The 15,214-nt window shown below is 51.1% G+C and overlaps 3 protein-coding genes across 3 annotated transcripts; all 3 read right to left on the reverse strand.

The window, feature by feature from the left end:
* Nucleotides 1-10: 10 nt before the first annotated feature.
* Nucleotides 11-3,616, reverse strand: PC9H_002601 (uncharacterized protein; the record flags this gene model as incomplete). The annotated part of the gene is made up of 17 exons (XM_036772237.1): nucleotides 11-116; nucleotides 174-727; nucleotides 780-823; nucleotides 872-953; nucleotides 1,012-1,108; nucleotides 1,159-1,295; nucleotides 1,344-1,445; nucleotides 1,495-1,546; nucleotides 1,598-1,762; nucleotides 1,812-2,022; nucleotides 2,083-2,161; nucleotides 2,217-2,235; nucleotides 2,287-2,398; nucleotides 2,447-2,477; nucleotides 2,534-2,962; nucleotides 3,034-3,100; nucleotides 3,516-3,616. 17 exons carry the CDS (start codon nucleotides 3,614-3,616, stop codon nucleotides 11-13), a joined length of 2,388 nt encoding a protein of 795 aa, XP_036625883.1.
* A 1,337-nt stretch (nucleotides 3,617-4,953) lies between these two features.
* Nucleotides 4,954-6,536, reverse strand: PC9H_002602 (uncharacterized protein; the record flags this gene model as incomplete). The annotated part of the gene is made up of 4 exons (XM_036772238.1): nucleotides 4,954-5,060; nucleotides 5,137-6,098; nucleotides 6,167-6,332; nucleotides 6,392-6,536. The coding sequence occupies 4 exons, from the start codon at nucleotides 6,534-6,536 to the stop codon at nucleotides 4,954-4,956; spliced, it is 1,380 nt and encodes a 459-aa protein (XP_036625884.1).
* A 3,000-nt stretch (nucleotides 6,537-9,536) lies between these two features.
* PC9H_002603 (uncharacterized protein) lies at nucleotides 9,537-11,108 on the reverse strand (the record flags this gene model as incomplete). The annotated part of the gene is made up of 1 exon (XM_036772239.1): nucleotides 9,537-11,108. The coding sequence occupies one exon, from the start codon at nucleotides 11,106-11,108 to the stop codon at nucleotides 9,537-9,539; it is 1,572 nt and encodes a 523-aa protein (XP_036625885.1).
* Between the last annotated feature and the right edge of the window lie 4,106 nt (nucleotides 11,109-15,214).

A 15,214-nucleotide genomic window follows, 5' to 3' on the forward strand; every position in this document is an offset into this window, starting at 1 on the left:
TAATGACAATCTAGTAAAGCGAGACAGGGATGGCAGCCCCAGCGTGCAGGCCAGGTACGTTGTTCTGGAGTGCCTGATGGCTTTCGGCCCCCGAGGCTGTCTCTGGCCAGGAAAACCTGCCGACAGAGGGGTTAAACCACCATGCAACACTGCTGCGAAATATGAGGGCTTACCCAGGCATCATCATGTTTTGCCACCAAACGGGGTTCTTCAGAGCTTGCATCGTCGCAAGCATTTCTTCTTCGGAGACACCATTCTCCGTACCAAACATCAGCATATCAAAGTCGCTACCAAATTGGATAGGACCGGACCCTGCGGAGAAGGTAGCCTCAGGGCGGTAGATAGGCGTAGAGATCTTCTCAGATGTGGGTGACTGAGAAAACGTTGTAACAGAGAAACCCCCTGAAGGCGGTTCTCCTGTGCTGCCTTGAGGGGATACGGCGAAACTGGATGTTCCGGCTTGCGACATTGTGATGGAGCTAAAGTCGGAGTGGGTAGATACGTTCTGCGTAGGGGGAGGTTGAGTTTGTAGACGACCAACGGTGGCACCATCGCGGCGATGGCGCGACAGAAGCCCAGCAAGGAATCGCGCGTATAACTTGGGAGTATGCCTGTCGTCAATCGCAATCTGGGGCGAGCTCAATGTCTGTATCAACCGTCCTATGAGTTCGAAGATTTCTGTTTCTTGACCCTTTGAAAGTAGCTGGGAAAACTCTGGCCGGAGTAGCTAGCAAGCGTATCAGCCGATGAGAACGAAACAGGTAGAGAGATAAAGATACCTTCAGAAGGAACGCCGAAGCAAAAGATGCGAAAACAAAATGGCCTGGGAGGAGAGTCAGCAAGTCGAAGCGCTAAATAGCATAGTCTTTACCATCTGGAGCGTATCGCATATACCCACTAGGGGCAAGATTTTGTATCATATGTTTGATAACACCTTTCGCTGCATCCAGACACTAGGCGAAGTGATTTCAGCGGTGGTACACATAAAACGGGATATATATATATAACTACCTTCTTGAAGAAAAGTTGGTCACCTGGCTCGATTCCACGCTCGAAGGCTTGTTGGAATCCGAATGAGTACATGACGAGGCGTGAGTACTCAACAAGGCTGGAGTAAATGTGAGAGGAGAGCCGGTACATGCTGGGACTTTTACTTACAAGGGCAGGAGGAGGCATCGGAATGAGCAGCCCAGGTCGGTGGGGTCGGAACTCTCCTGGAATCGCTTCTCCCATTCTTGATGGTATTCAGATAGGTGATTGTCGTGGGTTATTGTCACCGTTCGGAAATCCACGTCCTGCGAAGGGTGGTGAGTGATAGTCCATGCATGGAACAGTTGACATACCTTGTTCAACCCAGTAGGCGAGTCGGGATCAGAGAAAATATCCTCGTGGAATCGTGCCACAATGCGTAGCAGGGCGGTATGAGCACAGAGGTGGACATCGTACTGTTCCAATATCAATTGGATTGTCCCCGAAATGGTATATCATACGCACTGGATGGTTATAACGGGAGCTCTTGTACCACTCCTTTGAGTTCCTCATGATACTGGTTTCGATATGAGAGACCGGTCCGCACGAAGGAAGATAGTTCACTCACTGGTCCTCTTTGATGGTGAAGGGCTTGCCAAATTGCGTGGCGGTCGAGCGGTCGAGATTGAAACAGATCATCCATACACGAGTTTTGTTCATGATCTCCCTTTCTTGTTTTTCATCCATCGCCTTTGGTTTAGTGACATGATGTAGGTTCAAGTCCGTCGCTATCCTGTACAAAGGGTTACAACCTCCGAGCCTTCCGCTGCGGAGCAGCTTACCGAATCGCAAGGCCGGTGTACAGCCAACTCCGATCTTCTTCCCACCTTCGAGCAGGCACAGCGAATATGCTCATCAGAATGTAGGCTTGGCAGAGTTCGACGGACTTCCATCCATCAGTCAATGCATTCGCAGCGGAGTGTTTGGCGAAGTGCATTGCTATTGGATATACCTCCGATTTCTCAGGATAATAGCGTGAAGATACTGCACAAACTGTTGACAGTTGTCGTCAGCTGAAACTAGGGAGGATACACGCGATAACAGGATACTCACTGACTGTGAACAAGAATGGACATCTCGCAAATGTTAAGGCAGGGGTGTGCAGCACTGGGTCCAACAGTGAAACGAATGGCTAGTGAAAGTGTCAGTTGAGAAAGCGCAGTCTATCTAATCGACAACGCACGTACGTTGACATGAGTATAGAAGCTGTCGTGTCTGGGTGAGATAAAGGTGACGCATGGGGAGAGGTCAACATACATTTCAAAGAGCTTTTCAACATCATCCGGAGTTACAAGCCCGTGTACCAGAATCTCAGGTGGACTATACTGTTGAATCAAGGTAGCACGCAGAGACAGATCGGTGGCGGGGCCTATAGAGTTACGTGAATATGCATCAGACACATTAGTCGATGGCTTACCTGGCATGAAGTACGTCTCGTTTGCAACACCCTGTGTCGGACACACATCAGATACACCAAACGATTCGTGCAGGGTCATTCACGTACCACATCATCGTCATCCTCTTCTTCGATCGCTCTCGGGTCCTTTTTGCCGCCGGACTTGCCTTTTGAATTGCTTAGGGCAAGTGTTGCTATAAGGCCGAGCGGAACATGGGAATCCGGTAGCGCAGATTGGAGCTTTTCGTCTTCTTGAGAGGCGTCCAAATTGCCATCCAAAGTGGCGTCGTCGTCAAGCCCGGGGACTTTTGGACGGGAAGTAGAATCATCAGCTTCGTCCTCCGATTCGTCTTCTCCTGTGCCATCGCCCCTATGGAGCTTGAAAGCGGCCGCACCTCCCTTGCCTCCGGCGGATTGGACGCTAGATCGAAGAAGGTCGAGCCAAGCATGGACGTTGCTGTTGTTGGTATCCGAAGGGGAGGTCGCCCTCTGATACGATGCAATCGACATTGGTGTCGCAATGTAGGGATTATGCAACTAGAGTGCAAGAAATAGTGTCAGGGACGGACAGGGGCAGACATGTTCAGGTCCAGAAGGGGACGACCTACTTGTTTGAGTAGCGACTCGATAATGGCATCCTTCTGTCGTATCTGAGCGAGGAGGTACTCGCGTTTACTAAGATTGTCAAAGGGATAGGGTAAGTCAGCTGTCGTCGACGACGGCGAGTCCAGGGGAGAGAAGTTTGCTGAAGGCATTCTGAGCCGTCTGTCCAACGCAGGAGACGAATGATCCTGGGAGGCGGTTCAGGGGGCAGAGCGAGCTGGATTAGAGATAATATCTCCAAGCTTTTGGACCCCCTTTTAAAAACAGCGCCAATCCCTTTTCCTCGCCGCACCGGCGAAGCCGCGAACTACCAAAGTAAACAAGGAGACGCAAGAAAAGGTAGAAGCAACTCCGAAAGTCCTAATGGACCAAGAGAGCGATCGCGACCGACGAAGTCGAAAACGAACAAGAGCGACACCCAGCCACCACCGCCGAAACAGACAAAACGACACTTCGAAATCACCAGTAACGGGAGAGATTGACGTACTTGGGAGCTGTTCTCGGTTTCCTGCCTTCCACTATGCATACGTGTCCGCCACTTTTGCATCGCTTGCATGTATTGTGACCTTTCGGGAAATCACATTTCATCTGAATCGCCGTTCGTGAGTAAAGTCAAGGACATATGCAGTGAGAGGGAAGCAATGAAGCGGAATAGCGTGCCCGGGGTGGAACACATACGAGCTTGCTACGATCAAAAAGGATCGAAAGAAATCCACAAGATACAGCCACCACCGAGGGCAACACGCACACCGTCGCAACGTGATCGTAATTCAGGCAGATTAATTACTGGGGCGCGCAGCAAACGCCCGCTGTGTCATTGGAGCGAACAAGTCAACGCCAGGGGAATGGATGCCAACGCCGCAGTCTTAGCTATCGCCCGACTGCGATGCGAAAAGGCGCGTCCGACAAGCCACGCCAATCAAGCATCGCCATTCAGGGTCCGAGAAGCCGACATTACCGATAGGAAGAGGCGGGGCGATGCTCACCTTCAGCTTCTTACAGTGAGTACACGCTCCGGGACTGCAGATGCGAGCCGGTGGCGGCGGACATCATAGCGAAGATGTTGAGCAAGGGACGATGACGACAGGACATCGATATGTTAGATGCGTATGCCACGATGGGTGTCGTCCAGTCAGATGTCCAAGAAGCGCCAATAATTGAAAGCCCCGAAGCAGCACCGGATCCATACACCCATAACGGTGGTCGAGTGTCAAAGTAGCGAATATCAAATAGCATGGTTCGGAGGTGGTTTGTCGCCGAATCAAATTAGTGGCGTTTGAGGCGACGCAAGCGACAGCGCCGCACGGCCAAAGACACAGGTCCAGACATAGTGGGGCACCAGGGTAATAGCATCCGCGCGTTCGACATTTGGAGTGGAACAGACACATTTTGGTCGACGAATATAGTAATGAGTCACGTGCGACACGGATAGGCCAGCGGGCGCAGGCGATATAAATTCACCGGAGAAGACGACATCGACATGAACCGGGGTAGGAACACGCCGGATATGCAGGGAGCGGACGGAGGGGCATCGGTCACGAAGCAAAAATAATGCGTTGATGGTCGCGTCCAGGACCACGTAGAGTATCGGCATGCGTAGGCAACAATACGGCGAAGGTACAACCCCGGAGTCCATAAGAAAGTCGAGCGCGTTATTCACGAGGACCAGGCGGGAACATCGCATGCGAGAGGCAAGCGAATTACCAGGTTCCGTATAGCGCAAACCGTACGAGTTTGTATTGGAGGGACGTCGAAACACCGGACGTTGATGGGGATAGGACAGTCGTAAGTCGAAAGTCCCAAGGTAAACGGATTTCCAGAAGTCGACAGTCGAGTGGAAGCAAGGGGAAAGCAAGATGGAAGAACACGGTCAGCGATACTGATTATCACGCGAAGGCACACAGCGCCTATATACATAAGAAGACTCACAGTCGAGATGAAGCACTCTGCGAACCACCAGAAGACTCTACACCCACACCAGCCAGTCCGACTCTGATCTCCGAGGCCATGCTCCAGCTTCCTGGTGCTGGTGCTGTATCAACATTAATTGTGAATCTTGCGCACTCAACAGCCGAAGCTGGGAGAAGAGAAGACAATGGTTAACTCACGAAACATGGCAAATCCTTCATCATCACTATCGCTGTCGGTCTCTTTGCCTCGCTGGCGCTTTCTGCTACTAGCCCCGTAATTCCCGCTGACACGCCCCCCACTCGCCGCAGCCTGTCCACCACCTGTCGCCCTTCGCTTCGCGCTACCTCCACTCGTAGTTGCCCCCGCCCCCGCCCCCAATGTTCCGCTGCTGCCGCTTGCCCCAGGACTCCTTTGAGAGGGGACTGTCGTATTTGTATACTGCTGCTGGGGAAACGCAGGAACGTTCGCATTCATAACACTAGAGATACCCGCTCCTTGTTGACCTCCTTGCCTCGCTTGTTGCCCTTGCGAGTATTGTGAATGTGTTTGTTGAACATGCCCTTGGGATGTGTGACTCGGCAACCCGTGAGCGGGTGATACGCTCTGTGCATGGGTGAACGGAGAATTGGTTGTGGTAGAGCTTGGGGAGTAGGTGCTCGAAGCTCCCTGGGAGTAACTGGAGCCGGGCATTCCATTTCCACTATTGCTGCTGATACTACCCGACATATCAGCGACGCCGCCATCTTGCGAACGTGTGTACGTAGCATGGGGATTCGCCGTCAGCGTATCAGAGTAGTACGGATACGATCGATCCCCAACTTGATGAGTTTGCTGCCGCACCGGTTGTGAGTGAGGATGATGGTAATTTTGAGCTATCGACGACTGCGTGGTGTTCGCTACGGCTGGTACCCTTCGTCCTTGGGGCTGGGACTGCGTTGGGTTGTACGTGTTACTCGCTACCGCTGCCAACCCCGAAGCCCCGTGGTGATCGGGGAAAACAGTGGCAGCTGTGGTATACTCGTTGTAATCGTATGGGTCCGTTCCAGAATCCCCCAAGGCCGAGGTCAACGCTGAGTGGGACATGTGCGGGCGAGGATGAGGCTGGTGGAGGGTCTGCATAGGATGATTTGGTTGGACCATATGATGTTGATGTTGCGCCCTATGTGGTAGAACGAAAGATGTGAGATGTGTCATGCTAGCGTGCGAGGGTCCATTCCAAATACTGACCAGTAATGATACTCCTGAGCACGGGCATCCGCTGTCTGCTGCTGCTGCTGAGCCTCATCTGGGTCATAGAACGACGACGTCGGGCCTATCATTGTCGTCGTTGTCGTCGGACGTGGCTGTATCGCACCGGGAACTGAAGAAGCCTTGGATGTTGATGAATTTGACGCTGTGGGATCGTATTTGTCATTCTAGATGATAACAAAAGATAGATGATAGAATACTCACGACGAACCCTCGTCCCGGATGAAGATGATGTCGAAGATAACGCGGACGGTGATGGAGGTTCCAGTGCTGCCCGGTGCTGCCCGTGGCCTTGATGAGAGTCTAGTTGCTGGTGCGCTGACCTGTGGGTGCGGTTGCCAGAATCCATGCAGCCAAGGCCGGATTTCTTATACGCGGAAAGTGTCAATCAAATAACACCAGAATATGCCCGGCTGCGATTGCTGCAGTGTAATGGGAATGAAGGTCTGTAGTCAAGCTCGGGCCCCAGACCTGATTCCGAGTCAGCCTGAGCCAGTGCAATGCTTCCATCAATTTCACCTTGCTTTTTGGGATATGTACACCCGGTCGGGCCTAATCAACCACCGTCTCTGCAAAACCGACCGCCTGTGCTCCCCTATACTGGCTTCAAGCTTTGGCTTGGGATCGAAGCCAAATTGAGCACAATGTGCGGTGGGTTCCACTGCCTCGATGTCGAGTAGTCGTCGAGGTCGCGTTTGGGTCCCCTTCACTCGACCTGTTTGTCCGACCGTTCCCGTGCGCACGTATTAGCAGAAAGGAAAGAAGAAATTTGCCTGATGGCTGCTGACCCATCGATTAGTCTAGAATTATTAATTACTACCTCCCCGAACGGTAAAGCTAAATGGTCACCTACCCACACCCCGTTTTCGCTCCAAGCCACTGATTCAGATGCGAAGCGTCCTTATGGTTCTTGTATTGTGGCATGTTCCATTCGCTGTCAGCGTGTGTCGGAATTATACTCACATGTCGCCTTCCCTGCATTTCTTGGACAAACCTTGCACGAAGCGCTGGAAAATACACTTCCGTTCGTTCCCTTATATCCGTGTCACAACTTCTCGAGGGTTGCAAATGGGCACTTCCGATCAACTACGTTTCGTACTGCGTCTGATCCTTTCATTGATTCCAAAAGTTCGTGCAGAAAACGCACATCGGGGTAGGGAGATGAGATGGGAAAATCACGGTCATATTAGTCCATTTTTGGGCAAAATCGGCAAATGGCCCCTAACTGACCCTAACTTCCTATTCTTTGCAAAGTGGTTTAAGGTCCAAGAATTGGCGCAACGTAAGACGCGTGCCATACAATGTTGTTACAATGTCAACTATCACTCTCCAGATCTTTTATACTAGCAAATTCAACGGTTGAACGTGTTCACGAAAATAAGAGGGGAAGGCGCCGTTCGGTGACCTGTCAATTCAACGGAGACAACGAAGAGGATACTGACTACCGTTCCTCAGTTGGACGGAGAGGAATGAATCGCGCCAGCAGTCACAACCAGTGACCTCGGTTCTTTACTCCGCAGACTTAACGAAGAGACTTGCAACCCAAATGAACTCGGTTTCGCAGATTTCTTCGGCAAGTATCGTGTTCTTCAGGGCTCAAGCCAAGGACTTGTCTATAAAGATTGCCACTCACGTTTCGCTCGGGTTCTCATCCTGCATCAAATAACTGTCCAAATACATGTATGGGCGCAGTCGCCGATTACTGAGTAGAAGCTTATGTCGAGCCCACTTCCTCTATCCCGTGGTAAGGAACGGACGGAATTCCTGAGCCCCTGACCCCTAAATTGACTATGGGACTTGTCAAGGTAATTTTGTTGACAAGCTTTGAGGCGTCCCGGGACGTCGAGCTCCTGGCTGAAGCTCACGAAGTTTGTGTGCCAGCTTTGAGTGTGAACATTTTGGTTAGACTTTGCCTCTTTCCACTCAGATCCACTGCAGAAGCCATCCACGGAGGAAGGGGCATGCGGCGAATCAAAGTGCACTGAAGGCCATGGAGTATTCATATCCTAGCCAAAGGAAATACTTCGCTTAAAATTCCTAGAAATCTTGAGCAATCAACTACCGAGCCAGCCTGATGATATCGCGTGCTCCGACTGCGATGGAGCTTCCTCTTTAATGACTTCGTTGCCCGATCTGTCACCTATTGCTTGTAGGCAGATCCTGGGGAAAGTATTTGGCAGCCACAGAGCGCTTGCCCGCCCAAGGATCCTAGCTTGGGGGGTTCCGATAACGTGCACCCACTCAATCATATTGATCCGTTGGTAAATATACATATACTTACACTAAGGGATGGCTAGTGGCTTGAGACATGCACATAATCTTTTACGTGTCCGTTGGTCGACGTGCTACCCCGCATGAAGATGGAACGACTCGACAGTGAAATTAACCGGGTCGCTATCGTTCGGTACGATGAGGGGCGGGCCGTGGCATAGGTGATTACCTATGAATCCATGAGAAACGGAGGGGACTACGCTCCAAGCATTCGAACGTCAAACATGTGAGCCATTATGATGCATAAAATATTTATCCCAGCCACTGAGCAACGGTTGATTAAGTTCGCAACGAGAAAGCAAAGTTTAGCTCATGTCAATCAATTTTCGAGATAAGTTGATTCGCTTCGCTGCAATGGAAGGCCCTGGATTGTACATGAGCAAGGGCGCACAATTAGCAGTCAATCTGAATCGTGAACGCGAGTTACCGGATGACTTTGTACCGGTTTGCAAATGTTATACTGGCGCTGGTTGCTGTGAGTAAGTACAAGGAAGGCATCACCAAGTTTCACCAAAGGCCGCATCTCCGCCCTCGCCTCCGGAATAGCTCGACCAATACCCACAATAATGGGTGGAACGTTGATATATGACGGCATGTGGCGATGCAACTAATATAGCTCACCGTGGAAGTAGATTCCGGAATCCGGTTGGTCGGCCATCATGCATCGTGCATCAGTGAAATCAATCGATTATGTAGAAGCGGCTATGAGCATGTAGTTCAATTGGCCTGGAAGATCAATATAGCGGGAGATAATGCGAGCGTATGTACCAAAATATCTGCAGACCGGCTATTGGAGGGAGGTGAACCGGGGTTCTTTGTTTCGACGGTATCTCTTGCTGTATAGCGACCTAATACGAATCAACCTTGCGTCGATCGAACGGTCAAAAATCTTACATCGCTCACCTGTCCAAGCTCGGGCCCTCGCCACCACGGAGGTAGAGTCATTCAAAGAAACGATGGCATATAAGGTATAGCCTAAAGTACATCCATAAAAACTACAATCCTTAGAACTACATTGACACCTATATTGCATATATAACAATACTGGAACGAGCTTCCGCCAGCGGAAGGAAGGTAATTAAGGTCTCCAAATACCTAGTTTCATGCGCTTCCTTGATCGCGAAGCGGGGCTCAGTGCCTTCCTCGCCGAGGCCGAAGTAGGTGACCGATGGTCCTTCCTTCTATGCGACCACATCGACAGCTTCAGAGGCATCAGCGTAGGGCGTTTCGAGCGGTCTGCGCCCTGGACGTCTCTCCGCGAGCCGGTAGACAAAGTGGTATTGGCGATCGAAGGGGGAGCGAAGAAAACTTGGTTGTGATGGCACGTGCCCGGGATGCGGGAAACTGCAACAGAGGAAGGAGGGATGCTATTTGACACAGCATTTGGGGAGCTTTCATCGTACCCATAACGTCCCTTAGGTAGACACAGATGCGCTGACGATCGAGTCCCATGGCCGTGCACACAACGTTGGTGCAAGAAGTTCAAGCCGATCGGGGATGCCTGCAGGTTGGACGAAGCGTCTGACATATCGTACTTTGTAAACGTGCTTGTGCTGGCGATAGAGAAGTCGGCCAGGGTATCATCGTCGTCGAATTCGGCAGACATCCTGCGTGCCGGAGTTATGGCGTCGATGTTCGTGAAGGATAACGAGTGGGAGGAGGAACAAGCACAAGGTCCAGCGGGGTACAGCGACACATTCGATGAGGCTGCTTCCAGCATCTCGTAGGTCTGGACCTTCTCCTCTAGGATCTCCGCTTTGCGCCGGGTGGTCTTCAGGTCATCCGCTAGAGACATCTCCACCTCGCTTGATAACTCCTGCTCGATGTACCGTGCCTCTTGTCCAAGCTTCAAACCGTCCACCTCATGCACTAGACGCTGATAATCCTTCATCCACTCGCAGTTGATCTCCGTGATCTCCCTCTCGTAAGATTCACGGACCGACAAGATCTCCTTCTTGGAAGCCTCTAGCTCGGCGATGAGGTCCATGACGAAATCTTCCACCAGCCCCTCCTTCCTCACGTCTACCATCATCTTCTCAGCCGTTCGCGTGATCATGGACTCCTGAGCCTTCTTCAGCCGCTCACATGAAGCGCGTAGTTCTGAAATCTGTCGTTCCTGCTGCCATATGCGATTCTGGAGAAGCAAGCGATCGGTAAAGGCGGCGAATGTAGACCGGGCATGGGCCTGCTCTTTGGTCCGATTGACCGATCGAAGGACCTTCAGCTCCTTCTGCTGTTCCCATACGGTGTTCGTCAAGACGAGCCGATCACAGAGGGATGTGAAAGCGTATGGAGTTGGGTTCGTAGAACAGGAAGGGTCACGAGGATACGGCGAGGTCGCCGCGTGTTCTGATAGTTCCTCGCCTAGCGCCCCGATGGTAGTCTGTGATGAGGATAGTGTGATCATAGAGTCGGAATAGTGATTGGGAATGCCAGCGGACGCCAGCGATGTCACTGGGCTTCTATCTCGCCTTTGGCGGGTTCGGGACAGGTATGTTGGTAGGACAAGGAGCCAAATGGCGAGTACGGATATTATGCATAGCAGCCATGCAGGCGATGATGGTGGGCACGCAGTGTCGAAGCCGCTGAAGGGGGATTGATGCGTAAGATGTGTCGCCGTTGGAGAGAGGTGGTAGTATAGAGCATCCATGCTGGCGAGTGCGAGGAAGTCGCTTCGATCCCGCCAAAAAAGTAAGCGGAGGGGTAGGAATGGGAAATAAGTAAAGAAGTAAGTTGGCACTTCGACCTTCTATATATCATGTGCGGATGGTACGCTGCTCAACCGTCCTCCCTCAGTGCCTCATGTATCAATAGGTTAGAGGGTGCTTTTATCGCTGGGGGATCAATGTTTCAAGTCCTCGTTTCTGGTGAGATTACAAGTATGCATCTCGCCTTGCGGACTACACGTTCCCTTCACGTGAGTTAATGTCGCCGGGAGCTTGCAGAGGCTTACCGCGCCCGTTGTAGCAATTCCACCACTAACTTGAAGCTCGTAGTCCGTAAAGATGGAGCATGCGGAGAACTGCGCTAAACAAGTAACGCGCAAGCGCACAACCATGATACTAGTAGAAGGGATTTACCGATGAAGGAGGCGCTACGATCCAATACAATGCATTTCCTTCTTCGAGCCAATATTCAACGAGCACAATATTCTGTATAGCTCCTTTCCCAACTGCATCGTCACCTAGAATCGATGGTACCGAGTTGCGCCCTGAGTCAACGATCACTCGTTTCGGTAAGTCGGTTGAACGGCGTGTCGACAAGGCGAGTCGAAATCTCCGGGGGACGCAAGAGTGGCACAAAGGCCGGAGTATGAGTGAGTTGTATTCGAGGAAGTGAAGAACGTTCATAACGGTCACTTTGAGTCTGTGTGAACTGGCCGACGCGTTGGCACGTGGTCCTCAGATCAATCTAAATTCACGCGTCCGATCCGCCACCGTTGTGGCGATACTCACTCAGTCTCTTGACAATGGGGCAACGAGATCGAGTCTTCCTCGTCGCCAAATCTCATCGTTTTCAAAGGATACACCCGCTATGGATACCGATGTGTGGCTCCAATTCACCACCGATGGTGTTATGGCACTCTCCCAGCTCGTGCGGCAGGACGATTCCTGGACCTAACAAAAGCGCCCGTTACTGCCGAGCTCATTCGATTTGAACTTCGCCGTTTCGACGAAACCGAGGCTATCAGAGGTGAATATTCACCATCCCCATATCTTCTCTACAATTTCGCCCTTTCTTTACGTCGATCTCGAACAGGGGCACTCCTTCTTTTTTTTTTTTTTTTTTTTTTTTTTTTGGTTGAGCGTTAGATAGCAGATCGTCTCCGTCAGTGCCAGAGATTCCTTGCCCGCTGTTGCCCCCGGGAAGTTTTCCCCGGGGTGAGATAGTTGAATTGTAACCACGAGGAAATGCTTTTGCGCACGATGTGTGGGACTCGAGACCGGTCTTGAAGCTTCGCCTACCCCTCCTCCTGGCTCCGCCTCGGTCTAATACCCACTAAAACCCCGTTTAATTTCGTCCAGTTCCTCGGAAGGTTCTTTTCTTCGTGGAGGGCACCCTTCCATGTTTGGAGGACGACTTTGGTGTTGAGTTTGTGTTTCCCCAGGTTTTCGCTTGTCATTTCGCGGTCCAGATCGAGCCGGGCGTTAACTGTGGCGATCCACCTGTTGGTTACTTCCTGGGTTGTAAATGGCGTGTTTTTGTTCTGTATTACTCTTTCGCACCGTAGCTTCCATATTAAGTACGCAGATTCTGATATCAGTATACGCCATAGCCTGTCTCCGCCCGGGTCACGGTCTTTCTTTTCTTGGTTGGTTTTTGTGAGTGCGCATGCGACGATGTTACCAATCCATGGTTGTGTCCATTCCCTCCCGGTTTTCGTCCAGATCTCCTTTGCCAAGTCCCATATCTGTTCTTGTCCGGGTGTTTCGCACCTGGATAATATATGGCTCATATCTTCTATTTTCCCGTTGCAGTGTGGGCATTCACTTCGTTTTTGAAGTTCCTCTGAGTAGTTTGCTTGGAGCCAGTGTGTTCCTATGCAGTAAGCGTCGTGCGTTACCATCCATAGGTAGTATCTTATTTGTCTTGAAAAGTCTTTGTTTTTTGTTGCGTTCCAGATTCTCCCTTCGGTTGGGGTTTCTTTGATTATTTCTTCAACCTGACTTTGTATTGCGTCCAACATTTCGGCTGTTCTTCTTCTATCTCTTTGTTCCGCCGCTTCGAGGTTTATCTCCCTAATTGCTTTGTACGCTAGGCTTTGTGTCATTTTAGACAGTTTCGCTCCTGTCAGGCGTTGTGCTATAGGTACTTCTTCGTTTATTTGGAGGGCCTCGTTTTGCGGTTTCCTGGCTCCGGAGTCTGCGAGCCTATCGGCTGCCTCGTTTCCGGCGTGTCCATTGTGTCCTTTGACCCATCGTAGTTTAATCTTGTTGTCTGCGCCTCGTATCTTTGCTACGGTGAGCTGTATCAGTTTCTTGTTTGCTTTTCCTATGTAACCTGTGTCTTCGAGGTTGGCTAGGTTCTTGGTCAGTGTTTCGATTGCGTATTTGGAGTCTGTTTCTATTTCTAGGTCGTTTCTGGGGCCATTGTTTTCCACTGCGGCCAGGATTGCAGTCATCTCTCCCGTTTGGTTTGTTTGGGCGAATGTGTTGGGTACTCTCACACATATATTCCTCTCGTCATCAACCGCATAGTACACTCCTGCTCCCGCGGCTGCTTCGCAGGTGGTCGCTTTGAGGCACGATCCGTCGGTTGCTACTCTTGTGCTTGTCCTCGGTTCGTCTGGTCCTTCTTGGTGTTCCCCTGCTTCTTGTGGTTGGTTCTCGTCCGTTATTTGTCCCTTTGTGAAGATTCTCACTGCGTCTTCTAGGGTGCTTGCTTCTTCTAGTTCCCGGTTGAAGGTTTTCCACTCTCCCTGTGGCTCAGCTTCCTCTTGCTCTCGGTCGTTGATCTTTCTGGGATCCCACTTCGTTGGTAGCTTGTCTAACAGCTGTTTCGCTCGTTCGAAACACTCTGCTGGGTGCGTGCACATATGTACGTTCCTCGCTTCCGTGCATCCTGGGCATTTACACCGTCTTGATTTCTTGTGTTGATTGTGTGTTAGGTTGTTGGCTGCTCGTTCTGTGTCGCCTACCAGCCTTACTTTATGTTTTATGCGCAGGCATTTGCTCGCATTGGATGTCGTCGCCATCCTTAGTCTGGCGTTTTCTCTCGCATGTGCCCATATGGGCATTTCCCTGGCAGCGTTTTTCGATACTTTGATGGCTTCGAGTCTCGTTCCGTATTTTAGCGCTGTCATTACCATTGCTTTCAGGCTTTTTGGGCACTTGTTCGTTGGGCCGTTTAGTTTGGGTCGCCAGGTTTGGAGGAACATGTTGTCTTTGAGTTCTGTTGGTATTGTTGCGTCGCTTTTTCTTTCGTTCATTGCTAGTATTTTATCTGCAAAGTGTGCCCACAGCGGTCTATTGTTTAGTCTGAGGTATTCCTTAATCCACATTATTTGTATTGCTTCGTTTCTCGTTCGTATGTCGAGCACCCCCTGCCCGCCTTTCATGGGTGGCGCAAATATTATGTCTTCGCGGATGGGGCTCCTCTTATCCCCCCAGAAGAATTTCCTTATCCGCTTCCTGAGGTTGTCTTCGATCTGTTTGGGCATCCCCTGTACTCTGGCGAGGTATTGGGTTCTCCCTCCCACAACCATCTGTATAATTAGCTTCCTCCCTTCTGATGTGGGGTGCCCCCTTTCCCATCTTTCTAGGTCTTCGTCGATCTTCTCGACGATGGGCGTCCACGGGGATTCTTGGTTGCCATTGTTCCCGATCCATGCGCCTAGGATTCTGGTCAGTTCTCCGTCTGGGATTATTTTCATTTCTCTCGATATCTCTTGGTGCTTTGGGTTTGTTTTACAGTCTCTTATTACCCTTTCACGGTATTCTTGGCTGCCAATTGGCAGTATTTGCGTCTTTTTTGTGTTAAACTTTGCGCCCGCTGCTATGCACCATCTGTCGAGTATTGCTTGCAGTGTATTGAAGTTAGTGTTGCCGCGGCTCCGGCTTGAAGCCAGCTTGGAGCCGGAGCCAAGCCACGTTGAAGCCGAGCGAAGCCGAGCCAGCCTCCCAGCTTCGCACGGCTTCGCTCCACAGCTTTGCGGCTTGAGCCGGCTTTGAAGCCTGCTCAAGCCGCCTTTCCATGGCCATCGGCGCCTATTCCTCTTGCTTTCTCTTTTGTTCCTCGCTGCTCATCGACGGGCCC

This window comes from Pleurotus ostreatus (genome assembly GCF_014466165.1).
Source record: "Pleurotus ostreatus strain PC9 chromosome Unknown scaffold_11, whole genome shotgun sequence".
Classification (NCBI taxonomy): Eukaryota; Fungi; Basidiomycota; class Agaricomycetes; order Agaricales; family Pleurotaceae; genus Pleurotus; species Pleurotus ostreatus.